The 19,853-nt window shown below is 34.2% G+C and overlaps 1 protein-coding gene across 6 annotated transcripts in view; it reads left to right on the plus strand.

The window, feature by feature from the left end:
- Positions 1-19,853, plus strand: part of Trip11 (thyroid hormone receptor interactor 11) — a 60,050-nt gene that overhangs the window by 28,886 nt on the left and 11,311 nt on the right. For all 6 annotated transcript variants that reach the window (XR_007106981.1, XM_047538838.1, XM_047538840.1 and 3 more), the window contains 5 exons: positions 2,964-3,104; positions 3,634-3,827; positions 7,277-7,440; positions 8,607-8,710; positions 11,831-11,930. Coding sequence is in view for 5 of the 6 variants with exons in the window: in XM_047538838.1 (XP_047394794.1) it covers positions 2,964-3,104; positions 3,634-3,827; positions 7,277-7,440; positions 8,607-8,710; positions 11,831-11,930 (703 nt within the window). In the remaining variant the exon portion in view is untranslated. The remainder of the gene's footprint in view (positions 1-2,963; positions 3,105-3,633; positions 3,828-7,276; positions 7,441-8,606; positions 8,711-11,830; positions 11,931-19,853) is intronic.

Here is a 19,853-nt window from a genome sequence, read left to right on the forward strand (position 1 = left end):
TTCAGGACTGTAAATACTTTGTTTTAGAAATATATATTTCAAGATACTGTGATTCATTTAAATAAACTTCCCTCAGGTATCTGGAAGTTTCTTCTCAAATTACTAATTTAGAAGATTAGTATTTTACAGACTTCTAAATAAAAAAAGGATGTAATAATATTTTTCTTTGGAAAATATTTTACCAGAGGGAATCACTTTAAATTTTAGGCATATTTCAGTAACCCCCAGTAATGACTAACATTTTAGAGATTCTTATATGAAAGGGGAAGCTCTGTGAATATACTGTCTACATATTTGACTGTGATCTGCAATAAGAAATACTTCTACATTGTGACACAGTACATGTGTGTGTGTTTAAAAAAAAAAAAAAAAGTTTAAGGAACCAGAAATCTCCCTTACTACATGTGATGCTCTGTTAAAAAAAGAAAATGCTGGATGATCCATAAATTGACTTTAATGAATCAATTTGTCACACACCTGGAATTTGAGAATTATTAGGCATAAGTGGTACTTTAAACATAGTAGATTCTGGGAATACTCTAATCCCAGCTCTGTCATGGGTGGAACTTCAGGTGTGTTTTGACATTAATGGTTGGTTTATTCAGCTATAAAATAGAGGATCATAGGAGTTAAAATGGAAAGTGTTGGTAGCTTTTGATATATTCAGAGTTCTGCATTCTCATTTAATAAGCACGTTCATCTAAATAAGCACATTTCATGGTCATTTTCATAAGAATTATTGGAGAACTGTTGCATCAAACTATGATAGCTGCTAGGTAGGTCTTGGTGGTAGTGCCTTTTTAGTGTGATTTCTAAACTTAAGGTAGTAGAAATTTGGAAAAGAGATGATAGAGCAATGGAATATTCAATGGATGCTTCATTAACATTTGCACACTTCCAGGCATAAGATGCAAACTGATTTAACTTCTTTTTCCAGTTAAGTTCTCAGAGTCTTGGATTATCTGATTAAGTAGCTATACTGATTGTCAGTTTGGTCTTTCAGAGATAACTTCCTTAGCTTTGATGAAACCTGTCTTTAATTGGTGTAAAAGAGATTCTTAGAGGGTAGAGCTACCCATTGTTCACTGACATTTGGTATACTCTTGGACGGTTTTAAGATTATATCAGAAGAGTTGTATTGTATGTATTTTTCCTTTTGCAGTTGTAGCTTTTGGTACCATTTAGTTAATTTAGTTGACATTTACGTATCTAAGTGTGCAGATTTTTTTTTTTTTTAAGGCAATGCTATCTTTTAGGAAGCTTCCCTAAGTTAAATACTTCTTAAATATTGTATTATTTAAGGTGATTACCATGAACTAAACAATTTCTTCAATTTTCTCTAATTTGAGGACACCTTTAGATTTCACAGGTTGAGCATCCCTAATCTGAAATTCAGAATGCTCCAAAATCTAAAACTTCTTGAGCACCATCATGATGGATTTTTGATTTTCATATTAGGGATACTCTTCTGTGGTCTATGGAAATATTCTAAGATAAAAAAAAAATTGAAATTGAAAACACTTCTTGGGTGCAGGTGTTGTAGCTCATTGGTAGAGCTCTTGCTTCGAATGTGTGAGGACTGGGTTTGATCTTCAGCACCACATAAAAATAAATAAGTAAAGATATTGTGTATATCTACAACTAAATATATATGTATAGTAAAACAAAACAAAACAATACAAAACAAAAGACCACTTTTTTGTTCCAAGCATATCAGATAAGGGATACCCAGTCTGTTTAGGGGAAAAGGTATGTTCTCAACAGAATATCTTCAGGTCTATTTAATTTCTTAAGCATTTCTTCTTTCTTTATGATATAAAGAACAAACTTAACTGAAAAACTATTTGGAAAATATTAGCATCCCTATCCAGGAATGGGTATTGGTTGTATGTTTTGTTTTCACTGAGTTTATCCTGCATTATATGTTCTTTTTCTGTTTTCAATTTCCTTGTTTGTTAAGAGAGATAGAGGTCACATTGTATTGTCCTACCTGGCCCTAAAATCCTGGACTCACCTGGTTCTCTGTCTCAGCCTCCCGAGTAGTGGTACTACTACAGTGCATGCCACTGTTCCTGGCTTATATGTTCTTAAAGAAATGAAAATTGATGTGAAGACTTTAAATAATACTATATATTTATTTGATATGCATATTTAAAACACAAGAGGATTAACTGTAAATGTCCTTGAGATTTTTGTGTGCTTTTTAGAATTCCAGCTATTGACTAAAATTCATGACCCTATTTTTGGAGTGATGGGTCATCTTTTTTCTGCTGCCAATTAATATATTGTACTTGTCTGGAATTCATTCAGAAATAAATTTCCATTTACTCTCTAGCAAGATATCTTTTCATAGTTGCTTTCGTTAAATTGTTGCCAAAATGTTCTTTTAAAATAGGCTGCACTTAGGAAATGACTTCCCTTTCTCTCTCTTGCCAGATACTTGACATCATTATTTTTCTTAACAATTGTGGGTGCCTGATTAATGGATCTTTGGGCATGCAGGCATGCACACACACACGGGAAGAATCATGTTTCTTTCATGATTTGGAGGCTTGAGAACATTGTTCTATAGTGTAAATTTGGAGAGATTTTTGCCTTTTAGGTTCCCTTTTAAAATATGTTTAATGATCTTTTTCAGTTAGAATAATTGTGTTAACATACTCTGGTACATTTATGTCAGTTAATGAATCAGTGTTGAGTCACTACTATTAACTAAAGTTTACACTTTATTTGAATTCTTTATTTTTTACCAAATGTCCTTTTCCTACTCCAGGATGCCATCCAGGATACCACATTATATTTAGATGTCCTATCTCCTTAGGCTCCTCTAGATTGACATTTTTTGACTTCCTAGTTTTTATTGACTTTGACCTAGTTCACTGTACTTTTAAATTATTTAATGAAGAAAATGTCTTTTTAAAAGTGTACCTTTGTTTAAAGCTAAAGTTATTTCTTTCCAAAAGGGCAAGACTGGGGAGTTAAATCAGCTTTTAAATGCAGTTAAGTCAATGCAGGAGAAGACAGTTACATTTCAGCAGGAGAGAGACCAAGTCATGTTGGCCCTGAAACAGAAACAAATGGAAAACAGTACCCTACAGCATGAGGTATACTTTCATTTTAAAGGGATAATGAGTCAAGCAATAAATTTAATAATTGTTAAGATAACTGGAAGGACTACCAAGTAAAATGAATTTATCTCTTTGTTGATTTTTTTTCTTAGTCTCCTCTGATTTGCTACAGTAGGATTTTGATATCCTGGAGTGCTTTTTATTTCAGTTTTCAAAAGTGAAAACCAAGGCATATCGTGGATATAAGAAAAATTTCTCATAAAGTAATGAAAGAAAGTGAGATTTACTGAAAAAGTAGTCTGTCACAAAGAACCCATTTTGTATAATTCCATTTTCCATTATAGCCACAACAAATGAGATCTTACTAAGTAAAGCTTTTGGGTGAATATGCAAGATGATACTAGGACAATTTTTTCCTAGCATAAATACATCTTATACTATGAGACATTAGTATATAATTAATAAACTTCAATAATGGGAAAGAGATTCCATAGCAGAGTAGTTTGTGAGGGGGTAGAGAAGAAGGATTATGTAAAAGAAAAGTAAAGAAATGTCCTCTACCTAGATTCAACATTTACGTGACAAAGAAGTACGTTTAAACCAGGAGCTAGAGAGACTGCGTAACCATCTTTTAGAATCAGAAGATTCTTATACACGGGAAATTTTGGCTGCAGAAGATAGAGAGACTAAACTAAGAAAGAAAGTCACAATGTTGGAGGAAAAGCTAATTTCATCCTCTAATGCAATGGAAAATGCAAGGTAAATTTTTCATTTGTTTGCATTAACTGAACGTTTCTTGAGTGTCAAACTCAGTATTTTTCATGTGTTAGCTCATTTTCATAAAATTCATTCTTTATCTCCATATTACAGATGAAGAAACTGAGGGCAAAGAGATTTTAAAATCTTCCCAAAGTCAGGCACATGGTGTATGTGTGTGTATGTGGTTTCCTAGATTTCTTACTTGCCATTTTAGGAGAATGGTCTGAAATTCTGCCTGATGTAATTTTCTCTGAAACTCCCAAAGAACTAATTTGTGTAGTTCTATTTTTCATCAAATGATCTAAGGTTGAACTAGGGGTGGATATTAGAAGGGAACAGAATAAAGGAAGAACCAAAGTGAAGATCTAGGTCACCGTGAAGAATGATCTCTTGGTGTATTATAATTTTTGCTTATATATTTTAAAATTTTATTTGCCAATACATTTTTTAAAATTGTTTAGTACAAAAGCATTGTGTTCTCCACATTAGGAAAATCATATAAACCAAAGAACAGAGTACCACTCACCCAAGATAATCTTTTTTTTTTAAAACTTCTTCCCAGCCTTTTTTCCATAGATAGATACAAAACTAAGATAATCTTTTGTTGTTGTTGTTAGGTACCTTTTTTTTGTATTTATATATTTTTTTAAAAGCAAAAATGAGATCATACTTTAGTGCTGTTATTTGTAGCCTTTTTCTATCACCTAATATGAGCATCAGAGTACACTAAGCCATGTATTTTTGCATATCATTTTATGACTGCATAGTATACCATTATTTGGATTTGTCCTAATTTCTTTTTTTTTTTTTTTTAATTATAAAATTGTAAACAAATGGGATACATGTTGTTTCTCTGTCTGTACATGGCGTAAAGGCATACCATTTGTGTAATCATAAATCTACATAGGGTAATGTTGTTTGATTCATTCTGTGTCCTAATTTCTTTAACCCAGTAATTTATTACTGAACATTTAATGTTCAGTAATAAATCACTAAGAGTGCTGTTATGATATCTCAGGACATTTATTTTTGTGGTTAGGACAGATTATTTCCTGTGTAAAAATTGAGAAATAGACTTTCAAATCAAGAGTCATTTTAAAAATTTTAAGATTTTACTGCTAAATTATTTTCTAGAAAAATTATGTCTACATATATTTCCATTAGTGATACTTAAATCTTTTTATTTTTAGTATGTATGACACAGATGGAGATAAAAGGAGGTAGTAGATATTATCTCTCTGCAAAAGAGGTTATAGGCCAGTAGAGACAAATTTCTAGTAAGTCCCTCTGCTTTGAAAAGTATATTATTATATCATTTAACTCACAAGGAATTTTGTTTAAAATGGGAATTAAAACAGCATGTATTCATTTGTACATGCATTACTTTGGCAGAAATGCCAAACATCCTTAGGCTATGACATAATTATAATCCATCCTTGGAATTTTCAGGCCCTTGTTTTTCTTAATTAAAATACTTTCTAGTCTTCTAGTTTCTGTCTTCTGTCGTTTACTCTTCCTAATAACTTCCAGTTTAAACTTCCCTAAGATGAGCTACGATCTCGTAACTCCTTTTTTTTTTTTTTTCCACACAACAGTCTCAACTTTCATGTTTGGTCCCAGGCTACCTTCCACCTTAGCCTTCTTCTTCTTCTTTTTTAACATATATGTGTGTGAGTGAGTGAGTGTCTGTGTGTGTGTGTGTGTGTGTGTGTGTGTGTATTCTTAGTTGTCAATGGACCTTTAATTTTTAAAATTTTATTTATTTATATGCTGTGTTGAGGATTGAACCCAGGTCCTCACACATGCCAGGCAAGTGCGCCACAACTCTAGCCCCACTTTATCTTCTTTTATACTATCATCCACATCCAACCAAACTGTATTATTCAGCTCCTCAGAGTATGTTTTTCTCTTTTCTTCTACTTTTTATTTTTATATTATTCCTTCTATCTTAAGTGTGGGTCTGATCCTCAAGTTTTTCACCTATTCTTTTTCTGTTTTCTTCATGAAGGGTACCCTATTTAGTACCCCTCACCTTTTATCAAAAAATCAGTCCCTGTTGTGAACTTGCTTAATACTTTGAACTTGCACAATATTTGAGTCTTTGGTAGGGCAGATATATTTTACTTGAGGATACCTGTCTTATGCTGTCTCCCATGCAATACAGTGTAAGTTCACTGATGCTATTCATTTAATACCCTTCCCACAGCATATGTTACGCAGTTTATAGATATTCAGCAAATATTTGTTTATGGGTAACTCGAATCTTTAGGCAGATTTATGGTGCTTTAAGCCCTTATTAGTAATACCTGATATTTATTAACTTTTTTGAGTTTAATCATAACTCATTTTATCCCTACAGTCAACAGTTTGATTTGGCTAACAGTTCAGGTCTTTTTATCAATTTACAGTTCTTTCCACAAGAGGGGGCTATTTGGTAAAGTGTCTTCAAAGTGAGTTGAGTTTAATAAGTAATGCTTTTGAGTACAGATTAACTGGAGGTTAAATACTCATGAAGACCATTGCAGTATTTTGGTGTAATCATAATACAATAAAGAAGTACACTAATGACATGAGCCTGCATACAAAGATGTATATATAAATAAATGAGGAATCTCTGGATTATTATTTTGGGCAGGGATAGGGTTTATTATATTTAATATAAGCAGAAAGAAAGATAATAGTGAAAAGATAATCATAGCAGTTCATTAGTGGGATAGCCTTTAGAAAGTTGTACATTCATCCTGATTGCAAGTGATAAAAGCAAGGGGTTGTCAGAGAATGGACATTTCTTCGTAGCTTGGACAAAATGTCACACAGTGACTTTGAAGGACCCTTACAGTTGAGCATTTTATGATAAATATATGTTAGTTTTAGTTTGGAAATGTGAAAGTTTCAGGCTATTTATAAGTTTTTCTTTTGCCGATGTTTCTTGTTTAATCTAATTCTCAGTCTTTAAAAGGCCTCCTATTTGCTCAAAGTCACCTTCACAGGAAGGATAATTGAATTAACAGAAACAACAAAGATTAGAAAAATTCTCCAGGTTCCTTTGAAATCTAAATTGAATTTGATGCAGTAAAATGTAGGGAGGGTCAAATTTCTAAAGACAGAAAGTAGATAGTGGATACCAGGGGAAGGGGGAGTTGGTAGATAATAGGAATGGGGTTTCAGTTTGGGAAATGGAAAAGCTCTAGAGATGGATGGTGTGATGATTGCATAACAATGTGACTAGACTTAGTGACTCTGAACTGTATACTTTGAAGATGGTTAAGTATGAATTTTAAGTTATATTTTGTCACAATTTTAAGAATGTAAGAAAGATATTTCATCTTGTTGGTCTAAATACTTTGAAAGCTAACTTGGATGTAATACATTAAGATGTTGGGAGAATACTTCTTGTTAAAGTATCTAAATGGGTAGAAGGAGTTTGACTTTGATTCTTTCGTTTGAAGTCATCAAGCCAGTGTGCAGGTGGAGTCGCTGCAGGAACAGTTGAATGTGATCTCCAAGCAAAGGGACGAGACCGCTCTGCAGCTTTCAGTCTCTCAGGAACAAGTAAAGCAGTATGCCTTGTCATTAACCAACCTGCAAATGGTCCTGGAGCATTTCCAGCAAGGTAAGTTGTATGATTGATCTTGTAGTGAAGAGAAATTGTAGTTGTTACTAATTTTGCCTTATTTTAATGCTAGTTTAGATTAGACATGGGGAAATCTGAAAGATTTCTTGCTTGTTAGGGGGGAAAGGTAAGTAAACATCAAAATGTTAATTTAGACTCCTGTTACAATTAAAACTAAAGAACATAAACTATATTTAGTAATTAACTATGTTTAGTAATTGAAAACTTTGTTTAGTATCTTATTACTAGTTAAAATGAAAGCTGAGGAATTATAAAGGTAACATGAAGAAGGATGATCCAATGATAAAGGGGAATAAAAAGAAGAGAGCAATAAACACGTAGAAAAAGGTGGTTAGGTTTTGTGGTGTTGGTTGGAGGTTAAACCCTCCTTAGAGTGTTAATCACCAGTAATTACTGTCCTTTGAAGTATTTATTAACTTCTTAACTGATCATCTGGACTTTGAGATAATTACATTTCCAAGTGACATACTTTTTTTGGGGGGGGGACGGACAAACAACAGTGATCAAAGTAGTTTTCCCCTGAGAACAAAATAGGCTTTATATACTTTTCCACACTTGACCTTCCATTCTTAGATATATCTCGTTGAAATCATTCACCCATCTAACCACCCATTTGTCTATTCATAAATTCTGTTGACTGTGAATTAACTGCTAGGTAACTGATTGGGAGCAAGGGTCTAGGGGATATGAGGATACTTAAGTAAGTACTAACAAGGGTTTATAGTTTTTTGCCTACACACAACTTTAAATTTGTACCTGTGCATTCTTTCAGAGTTACTCAGATGGTTGGAATTTTACATTTTAAATATATAAGAATATATATAAGAATTCTCTGGGTCTACTTTACAGTATAATGTGATTGTGAGAGTATACATGCATACAGAGAAGTGTGATACCGAGGCTATAGAGAAAGCATTGCTGAAGAGGAAGTATTTGATGGAGTTATGAAAGGAGAGAAGAATATACAAAATAGAGCAGGCTTCAGGCAGAGAAAACAGTAATCTTATTTAGTTCCACTTGATCATTAGATACATAATTTTCTTTTTGAGATGTTTGAACTGTTGTTGAATTATTAAAATTACAGGTGGTTTAAAATTCCAGTTTTATCACATAATTGCAAAATATTAATTTTTTTTTCTCTTTAGAGGAAAAAGCTATGTATTCTGCTGAATTAGAAAAGGAAAAACAGCATACAGCTGAATGGAAGAAAAAGGCAGAAAATCTAGAAGGAAAAGTATTATCATTACAGGTAGACCAAAACAGTTTACTCTTGTAAATCCTATTATTCATGGTGTAATTACCTGTAGAATCCTTGTCTTGGAAATACTCTTCCTCTACCATTCATTTAGAAAATGTTGTTTGAGTGGCTGCTCTGTAGCCAGCCCAGTGCTGGGGTGTACCAGTGAACAAGATGCTCATGGTTTCCAGAGAACGTGAGATGAAGACACATTTAAATTTTTTAGCTCATGTAGGTATTTTAGATATTTTTAAAGAGAATTTAATCTGCAATTTTAACTTTATAATGTTCTCTTTTAAGCAAAATAATATTGGGTACTACATGGATTCAAATAAGGTATATTACTTCATTAGATCTCTTTCTTTTGTAGTATCATCCTTTAAAAGATTTTTCTCTTTATTATTATGCCACATTTCATATATACAAAAATTATATATAAGCTATAAGCAAAATGAACCTTCATGCAAAGATATGTCACAAAAGTGACTTGCTTTTAGATTCTGAAGAAACTTTACTAAGTCATAAGTGGATGTTGGCAATAGCTGATGGAAAGTAATAAAATTCATGTACCTGGAATTATCATTGAATATGCTACTTAGAAAATGTTAATATCCCAAGTAAGCCAGTATATATTTGCTAAACTTTAAAGTTTTGTAAACAGCTACAAAATTTTATAAATGTTGATACCATATACTGACCACCCAGTATAAGAAATAGAATATTCTTCTTTGAAGTTTATTATGTACCTCTCTGCTTTTCATCCCCTTACAACCACTTCATACATAAACTAGTGTTCTAATTTACTTACCCATTTTACTGACAAAAGGACACTTTAGGTATCTTCTGTACAAACTATGTGGTTATTTACCTCCCTGTTTATATCTCCTGGTACACACATACATGAATTTCTTTTAGGTGTTTATTTGAAATTTCTGTTATAAAATATTTATGCCAGATTGTAGATGGTAGATAAAGTTTATATGTGTAATATATAAGGATACAAAAAAATATAGAGAGATATAAGGATACACACATGTGATTTAGTATAAGGAGTTGACTACATGATTGTAGAAGCTGGCTAAGCAAGTCTGAAGGTTGCAGTGTCGGCAGTCAAGGTGGAAGACCACAGCAAAGGCGGGCTAAAAGTCATAGGCACAGGCCATAACTGTTGTCCACAGGCAGTCAGGAAAGTCACAAGCAGGATGGATCTCCATGGGCACATAAGAAGATGCTGTCCACAGGAGGAGTTTTTGATCTTATTTTGGGAAACCTAAATCCCTGCTTTTAAGAACTTCCAACTGGTTCAATCAGGCCCACCCAGAATTCTCCAGGATAATGTGCTTCCCTTAAATTCAGCTGATTAAGGACTTTGGGTGTATTTGCAAAATACCTTCCTGGCAACATTTAGATTATATTTGATTGACTAGCTATCCAAGATAATACATCAAGAAAGCTATCATTCTGATAGAAAACTTGACTTGAAATTTAGGTGGGTAAGTTCTCCAGAATAGCCAAGAAAATTATTGAAAAGAATAACAATGAGGGGAGACTAGGCTGATTAATTATCAAAATAGAGCCATAAACCATTACAATGGCTAGATTAGTGGAACAGAAGAATTCAGAAAAAGAGCCCAGGATATACTTGAAAATTAAAACTAATCCCTGAGAAAAGGGATTGAAAGTTTATTTAAATTATCTAAATAATAACATTGGAAACTATCCATAAGGAAGAAAATAAAATCAGACTTCATCTTAACATCAGATACAAAAATAAATTTCAGCTGTGTTAAAGCAAGGATTTTTTTCAACTGGAAGTGGTATTAGATGTCAGGGCATAATTTTTTTTTTAAGCGGGGTGGGTATTACCAGGGATTGAGGGACACTCAACCACTGAGCCACATCCCCAGCCCTATTTTGTATTTTATTCAGAGACAGGGTCTCACTGAGTTGCTTAACACCTCACTATTGCTGAGGCTGGCTTTGAACTCACAATCATCCTGCCTCAGCCTCCTGAGCTGCTAGGATTACAGGTGTGGGCTATGGGGATAGTTTTTATTGTTACAGTGACTAAATGGTTCTTTTGACATTTAGAGAGCTAGGAATTGTCAAAAGTACTCCCACTGATAAACACTGTATTTAACGATTTATATTTAAAAATAAAATAGCTGGGCATGGTGGTTCATGACTATAATCTCAGCAGCTTGAGAGGCTGAGGTAGGAGGATTGCAAGTACAAGGCCAGTCTCAGCAACTTAGTGAGGGCCTAAGCAACTTAGCAAGACCTTGTCTTAAAATAAAAAGGACTGGGGATATGGCTCAGTGGTTAAGTAACCCTGGATTCAAGCCCTGGTTGCCGCCCCCATCCCCCCAAAAAATATTTTGCAATAGAATCTAGAAGGCTGCATGTATAATCTAGGGGCAAGGAGGATCCTGACCAAGTCTGAACTTAAGAAGCTGTAATAGCAAAGTAGTAGGACTTGTTTGACTGTGTACAGTATAAAAATGTTTAAATGACAAATGGTAATGTAGTCAATAGACAAAGGGCAAATCTTGTAAATCTGTGTTGCACAGATGACAGACAAAAGGTTCATATTTACTGTATAAAGTACTCTTACAAGTTGACAAGGGAAACAGCAGAAGCACACAGGCAGTATATGCAAAGAGGTTTTTCATATAAGAGCAGATTCAACTGTCCTGTAAACTGGTCAGGAATGTTCGAATGCAATAGCAATCTTAAGTAAATGATTTAAAGTAACAGAGTCATAATGAAACAGTCACTTTATGTGTGTTAGACTTGCAAAAATTAAAAAGAGTGAGAACATTTGTTGTATTTCTTGACTTTGTATCTTTATAATTTTATATCCTATAGTTAACTTATTTTACTCTGTCATCCTGCAGTCTTTTTGTAACATCTTCTCTTTTTTATTCAGTTTCTCTCATAAAGGCAGTGTTGTATGTGAAAGATTGTGTATTCTATCTTTGATGCTTACTAGTTGCCTGAACCTTACCCAAGGTCACAGAGATGCGGCTTCATCAGCCAGGATGTAAAGAATTGATTCTACGATGTCTCCCAGCCTCGTAGTTTGTAGAACCATTTTTGTATACTGCTTTTTAATAAACTTTCCTCCCTCAGGAACGTTTGGATGAAGCAAATGCTGCGTTGGATTCAGCATCAAGACTTACAGAACAGTTAGATCTAAAGGAAGAACAGATTGAAGAACTTAAAAAACAAAGTAGGTGTTATTTCTTTCCATTGTTCCTCCCAACAGTGCTTGTGTTGAATCAAATGTAGTCTTCCACCATGCATTGGCATAGTTGAGTGAGACCAACAACGTCTTTGGTGTGTGACTTCCATCTCCATCTCCCACGACTGGTTTTCTTCGATTTGAGTCTGATCCTAATGAAACCAGAGTTATTAAGAAGGCCCTAGCTGTCCAGCTATTTCTCGTGGATGTTGAAACAATGCTGTTTTGTTGGTTGACATCGAAGAGTTTGATTTGACTCTTTCAACTTTTCATGGTTATGATGTCTCCCTGATGAGTTGATGGTACATCCAACTAAAGGCATCTAATATGTTGGAGAGGACAGTATTCTCAAGTAAAAGAGTAACTTTTTATTCATTGAACGTCTAGATTTTTATGATGGTAGTTGGACTTAACACACAGGCAGTCATTCATCATGTTTTTCTTTCTTTCCTTTTTTTTTTTTTTTTTTTTTTTTTTTTTTTTTTTTTTGCGATACTGGGGATTGAACCCGGGGCCAAGGCAAGCACTCTACCAACTGAGATATGTCCCCAGCAACCCCCCACTTTTTTTTTTCTTTTTTTTTTTTTTTTTTTTGATGCTTGTCAGGTATCTATCCTATCCATTCCCTAAGGTGAGCCCTGTGTGTAGGATTATCAGTTGGGCCTCAGGTTATCAGTTGACTCATAGTGCTTTGTTGATTCTAACAGCTGACAGTGATGATGTGTCCTCATTTAATCTCCTATTTGGAGTAACCAGGAAGTTGAGGCTATTCTGAGACTGTGTGTAGTAAGTAATGAGTCACGGTCATAGGAGGGGTGATGCTGGAGCCTAGAAATTCATCACCCTCGGGTGTCCATGTTGGCATATGGTAACAAGGCATGCAGTGAAGGAATTAAGAAATGCATACCACTTGACTTAAAATGAAACAGAAACAGGCAACAGGAGGAGGTGGAAAAGCAAACAGAACAGTGACTTGGACAGTAAGGGGGCAAGCAGGCAAAAACCACTGAAGCATGGATACCAGAGGAAAACCTAAGTAAATTAGCATGAATCCAGCAGGAGAAAGGAAATGTGAGATTTTTAGGAAATCAGTAAGATATGAGGTAATTGTCCTCAAAATAACTTGGTTTGAGGCAGATTACTGCCAACTAAAAGTCCTCTACTTTGCGAGAATTGGCCAGCCTAGAAACTAAGTCTAGTGGTATGCCTGGAAATGAGCAGCAAGGAAACGATATGTACTAAGACTCTGTTACAGGCTTTGACAACAGAGACAGTATTATTCAGTCTTATTTGCCATTTATAACAACTCTAAAATAAGTGATATTAGTTCCATTTTATAGGTTAAAAGAAACTGAGATTTGAATTCTGGTCTCTTTACTCATGACTGTACTTCACGATCTTTCCACATTACTATATACCTGTCAGGAAAATGGTTATTTATAGTCTGACTTTATCTTTTCTTCTGGAGATCTCCACCTCCCTGGAAAATATGGTAGTATCCTCTATATTGTGCCCTCACAGTTTTACTAAGAGACAGTATTTGTTGGGAAAAAATTTTACTTAGATGGAAGGCCAGTGCAGCTCAGCATCATTAGGAACACATATGGCAATCCAGAGGAGTCACACTGATCACTAGTGGGTTAGCTGAAGAATTCAAACTTTAGGGCTAGGCTAAACTCATGGAGGTTAAAAAGGTGAGTTCTGTCTGAACCAACTTATTATCTGTGACAACTCAGTGCTATGTGTCATGCTCACTTGTTATCTAAGGCCACATCCCCTTTTAGACATCTACCTGAGTCATTCCCTGCAGATTATCATTCCCATGGTAAGATTAAAAAAAAAAAAAATTCTATGATTTATTGTAGTTGGTAAAGATGTCAGAGTCCTTACAATATTTAATAGTTGTTCAGGCACCCAATTAAATTCCTAGGGGTAGAATCTTTTCAGATTTTCTTGATCATGTCTGATTAGACTTAGGTGGACTAGTTTCCTGTTCATATAAAAAAATTACAATTCACTGGTGCTATGGCACACACCTATAATCGCAGCTACTAGGGAGGCTGAGGTAGAAGGATTGCAAATTTGAGACTAGCCTTGGCAATTTAGCAAGAGCCTCTCTCAAAATAAACTAAGAAATTTAGAAAGGGCCGGGATGTAGCTCAATGTTAGAGTACCCTTGAGTTTAATCCCCAGTACTTCAAAAAGATTACAATTCTTACTCATTATCAATGTGTAAGAACTTTGGACTTAATTTGTGGAATTAGTATTAGCTACAGAAAGAAACTGTGTTATGAGGCTTGTACTTATGGTGTTTGAAGAGGCAGGAAAGGGGCCAAAGCTGCACAAATGGGAAGGGAAGTAAAGCAGCAGTTGGTTCTGTCTTTAAATTCTTTTTTTTTTTCCTTTCCCTGGCAATGGGGATTGAACCCAGGCCTCACGCGTGCTAGGCAAATGGCTCTACCGCTGAGCTATATCCCCAGCCCTTTAAATTATTCTTGCCTTTTACAGCCTGTAACAGTCTGTTTTCTTACATTACCTAAGTGTTTAATATGGCTTTTATATCTCTAAACACACAAATGTGACTTTCTCAAAACCATATTCTTGATTTGATAATATAAATAAACCTTTGATTGGCTTTCTCATTTCAAAAGGCATTATTGTATACTTCTTTCATAAATCATTAAGTACTTTAAATGTTGATTGATGTTGTAATACTGTACTTTATTTTTAACACAAAACTTGGCCAGACAGCAAAAATTTTTTGCCAGGAGAAACAATTTTGAAAAAGACAGATTGGGTTTTGTTGTGAGGAAGTACAGAGATTTCAATTGTAGAGGCAAAGTATTGTTTTACTTCTAAGCATCTGTACACTAATGATTAGTTGATAGGCAGTTTCAACATTTAAACAATATTAGGAAACTCGTTTTAAAAAGTGGTATTTTATTCACAATGGTCAATTTTTATCATGGCTATCAGAGATGAGATGATTCATTCTGGTCAAACACATAAAAAGAGAATGGTTGCATATGACACCAATATCAAAACACCAATATCATGCTGATGATTTCAGTCTCTCTTAGAGTATGTAATTATTAATGCCATGTATGTTCAACGGGGATCATGAGTTGGGGATATTTCTAGGCCTCGTATGAAAAATGTAAAAGGTAGATGCTTTATTGGGCATTAGCTACTTAGCCAAGTGATGGGTTCTGATCACTTGGCTTGCGTTAGGCACTGTGTGGAATACTAGATTGGATCCCTTTTTATAAGGAGCAAAGGAAATGAAACATAGCACAGATGCACTACAAGTTAGGATAGTGGCACACAACAGTGGTCATATGGCAGTGCATATTTAGTGTCTCTAGAACCCATTGAGGGTCAGGCAGCCTTACACAGAGGAAGGGAACTTGAGGAGAGCCTTACTTCACTAAGTAGGGTTTCACCTACAAAGAATAAGAACTATTTAAAACGGTAAGAACTGTTGAAAACTAACTCACATAAACCCCCCATACCTCTCAAGTAACCATGAAAAGAAATTCTAAGATCCTATCAGTACTGTATTTTAATATAGTGTTAACTGGTAGAAAGATTCCTATAGTCCTTTATTCTAGGAATTATGTCACCTGAAGGCATGTAGTTTAAAAAGACTTATTTCCAATACCACACTGTTTGTTTTTTCAAACTCAAGTGTACTAGACTATGAATCAGATAGAACAGTGTCTTCATTATTGACTTGATTTGGATCAGTCAGAATTTTCATAAAATTGTTATTGATGAGATATACACATCTGTATAAACCTGGACTGTAGCTGAGCTATTACAGGATCTGTTACCTTGCTGTCATCCTTCTTTCACTTCTGTCATCATCCTTGAGATAAATTCCTGCTTAAATGAAAATGATTGTACAAACAACTAGCAAATGATTGTTCTTGTTTTAGAAACTATTATTCAAAAGAATAGTGAATTTTATGATATGCAAAGAAAAACAAGTTTTCATAAGCAGTACAAATTTAGTTTTAATGTTGGGAAAATATTTTTGGCCTATCTGCTGGTTTATGCAGGTTTATACCTGTATTTTAAAAGGTTCCAAACTGTCCCCTTCCTTTAAAAGAAAGCTCAGTGACTACTTAAAAAAAAGTCTTCTTAAGAGTTGAGAATGGAAAATTTCCTTAGAATATTTTTTTTATTTTTACAGACTGCATTTTGATCCATTGTACACAAATGGGGTGCTACTTTTCATTTCTATGGTTGTACTCAGTGTAGATTCACACCATTCATGTAATCATACATGATGATGATGTCTGTCTCAGTCCACTATCTTTCCTTTCCCCACCCCCTCCAGCCCTGTTTCCCTCTACACAAATCCCAGGTTAGAATATTTTTTAATAAGAAAATCTAAAAGAATGTATAAAATGAGTCCCAGTAAAAACATACTGTAATATGAAGCATAGAACCATTTTAAAACTACAAATATAAAAGCTTAAAATGTTTTTCATGGAACTACCTTTGTGGTGCGCTGGATGGTAGAGTTTTTGTTTTAAATAAAAGGCCATTCCGTTTTCCAGGACATGATTTATACAAGAAAACATATAATGTCTTGTTGAACATAGGCCAAATACATTCCCAGACGCTTCGTTACCCAAACCTTTTCAGGGATTTCTTTATAGATGTTTTTGGCAGAAGTGGTGATTTTAGAGGAAACATATAAGAAGTACCAGATGCAGTGTTCTGAATTGCCATAAATGGTTAAAAAGTTGTTTGTGATGATATAAACACATGGGTATACTAGACAGTGCCAACATTTGAATTAAGAAAAAATAAATGTTTGTATCATTTAGGGAAATAATTAAGCACTTTTCAACTTAATTTTTTTTTTTTTTTTTTTTTTTTTGTACCAGGGATTGAACCCATGGATGTTTAACTACTGAGTCACATCCCCAGCCCTATTTATTTATTTATTTATTTATTTACTTTTGTTGCTGGGGATCGAACCCAGGGCCTTGTGCTTATAAGGCAAGCACTCTACCGACTGAGCTATCTCCCCAGCCCCCCCTTTTTATTTTTTATTTTGAGACACAGTCTCATTGAGTTACTTGGGGTCTCACTGTTGTTGAGCTGACTTTGAACTTGTGATCCTCCTGCCTCACCCTCGTGAATCGCTGGGATTAAGGCATGTACCTCTGTGTTCAGCCTTAATTGAGTACATTTTTAAGTGTGTTTGCCTAGTATTAATATCTTATCTGAACTGTTTTAGAAATAACAATTTTTTTAAAAAAATAAAGGAAAAAGTAAATTATGTACTGGTGAGAATGTTTTGAGTTAACAATTTTTATGCTTTCCCTTCTTTCTGTAGGTATGGATAATTCAAAACATAAATCATTTATTCTTTTCTTCTTCCCATATAGTCTCCCTTTTTAGAGAAAATCATTCTTTCTTTATCAAATATTCATTGTTTATCTGTTGTATACCAAGCACTGTAGTAGTTAACAAAGACAGGGACAAGGGCACGGTTTAGGAGATTGACAGGCAGGGAGGAAAAGGAAGACAACGTGTGGAGTAGGTGCAACAGATTGTTTTGAAAAGAAAGCGCTACCCTTTCTACTAGGTGTGTGGAAGGAAGGGCTAGTGAGGGTAGAGGAAACCTCAGGAGAGTGATAACTAGATACATCTAAGTAGTAAGGAGTTGGTGAAAAGCATTCCAGACAAAAGAGGAAACTCAAGTGAAATGAGTTGGTGTAATCTGACTACTGGCCAAAGGTATGTTTGACTAATGATAACCAAGTGCAGTGTGCATGTGAATGCATGTGTGTGGTGAGGTGGGGTGTAGTTGGATGTGGAGGACTGGGAAGTTGAAGGTAGAAGTGGGTTGTTGCATAGAGATGTGAAATTCTTAAGCATGGATCACAGACACATATTGTCAACTGGGCCATAATTATAATATAAAAGAGCAAAGGAGAAGGGCAGAGACCAGTGCATTGAATTTTTTTCTTATGGGGATGGCAGATATTCAACTCTGCACAGGCATATGGACACATTGTTGACAAATCTCAGATCTTTCAAGTGACATTGGAAATCTGGATGTTCATTTGAAATATCCCAGTTTGCTAATGTGACACCTAATTTGCATTTTTATAAAAACACTGTGTGGACTGAATAGAACACTTCTTTGGGCTGGATGTAGTCCATGCTGATTTGTAGTAGGGAAACATTACAGTAATGTTGCTTTTCACTGACAAAATTGCAGTCCTTTCTTTTGGAATTTGGCTAGTCTGTGTAACCTTTTTAAATTAAATACTATGTAGCTTGGCTCATTCACTCTTAAAAAGCTTTTCAATTTCAGTATGGAAAATATAGTACAAATTATTTGCTTTCATAATAGAGGGTGAGGGAGGAGAATGGAGAGGGAAAACACATTTGGTCACATTAAAAATTTCTCTTTCATCTGGATGCAGTGTTGCATGCCTGTAATCCCAGTGACTCAGGAGACTGAGACATGAGGATTATAAGTTTGAGGCCAGCCTCACCCTTAGTTAGTGAGATCCTTTCTCAAAATAAAAAGGGCTGGGGATGTAGGTCATTAGTAAAGTGTCCTGGGTTCAACACCCAGTACCAAAAAAAAAAACAAAAAAAAAAACAACTTTCAAGTATATATAATAATATAGTAATTTCAGTTAGTCATATAAATAATCCAACAGACCTTATTATACTATTTGTTTTAATCACAGATTATAATCTAATAGAATTCAAGTTATTGAGGTTATACTATATTAATAAAATTATTTTTCTTTGAGTTTATTTCTAGGAAGTTAACTTTTCATTCTGCAATCAATAATTATGATTATGGGACAAGAAAGCAGTAACCATGTACCCTAGACCTTAAAATTACATGTCCGATAGGGTTGAAAAGAATTGAGTTAAAAGGCAAACAAGTGCTAATATATCTTTACTTCAAATTACAAGTAGATATGATATCTCATAAAAAATATTATTTGGTGTTAAAGTATTAGTGATCTTGTATAAATTGAAATTCTGTAATAAAAAGACCACCTAATTTTGCTTTGGTTTTATATATATATATATATATATATATATTTATATGTATTTTATTTATAAAATGAAGAAGTGAAATTTCTTTGTTAGATTTAATATTTTATTAGGTTTAAATTTATTTTTAAGATTGCCATTGCAAATTTGTTTACTGACATTTATATATATAAATGAAATCATCTAATATTTTTTTCTTCCTTCTATTGACTCATTTGTTTTAGTTCTTAAAGATAACAAATATGCAAAATGGAGGGAAAAATCACAAAATATTAGCCTTAACAGAAGTGTTACATGATTGATATCGATTAGGGCTGTTGAAAGATGAACTCCTGATTAGTTATTTTAGGAAATCAGATGAATGAGTACTCATGTTTTATATAGGACTCTACTGTTCAGAAAATCCACATTTGATTATTCAGTTGATTCTCTCAAAATCCTTTGAGATAAGCATGTTCATTTTACAAAACAGCAACAAAATGTCTGATCCTAATGATAGGACCATGGTTCATATACAGGTCTTGGGCACTCAAGTTCTGGGCTGTTTTCAGGCAAGTTGACTGTTCAGTAAAACTGACTTGGATCTTGTCCATAGGATAAGAGCTTAGACTTATGACTTTGTAAGGAGTATGATTAATTTTAAGATTTTCTCTAAAGAAAGTATTATAATGCACCATCAATAATCACAAATAAAATGTTAAGTTATGGTATGCTGATTTTAATTTTGATTTTAAATGAAGTGATGAAGACCATGGCACTGTCTCTGGAGTTTTGCACACTCAACTGTGGAGGTTTAGTGTGTCCTGTACTCAAGAGTCGCGCTCTCCCCAGACTAGAGTCAGTCTGCTGCATTGCTTAACTTTAATA

The sequence above is a fragment of the Sciurus carolinensis genome, chromosome 2, assembly GCF_902686445.1.
Source record: "Sciurus carolinensis chromosome 2, mSciCar1.2, whole genome shotgun sequence".
NCBI lineage: Eukaryota > Metazoa > Chordata > Mammalia > Rodentia > Sciuridae > Sciurus > Sciurus carolinensis.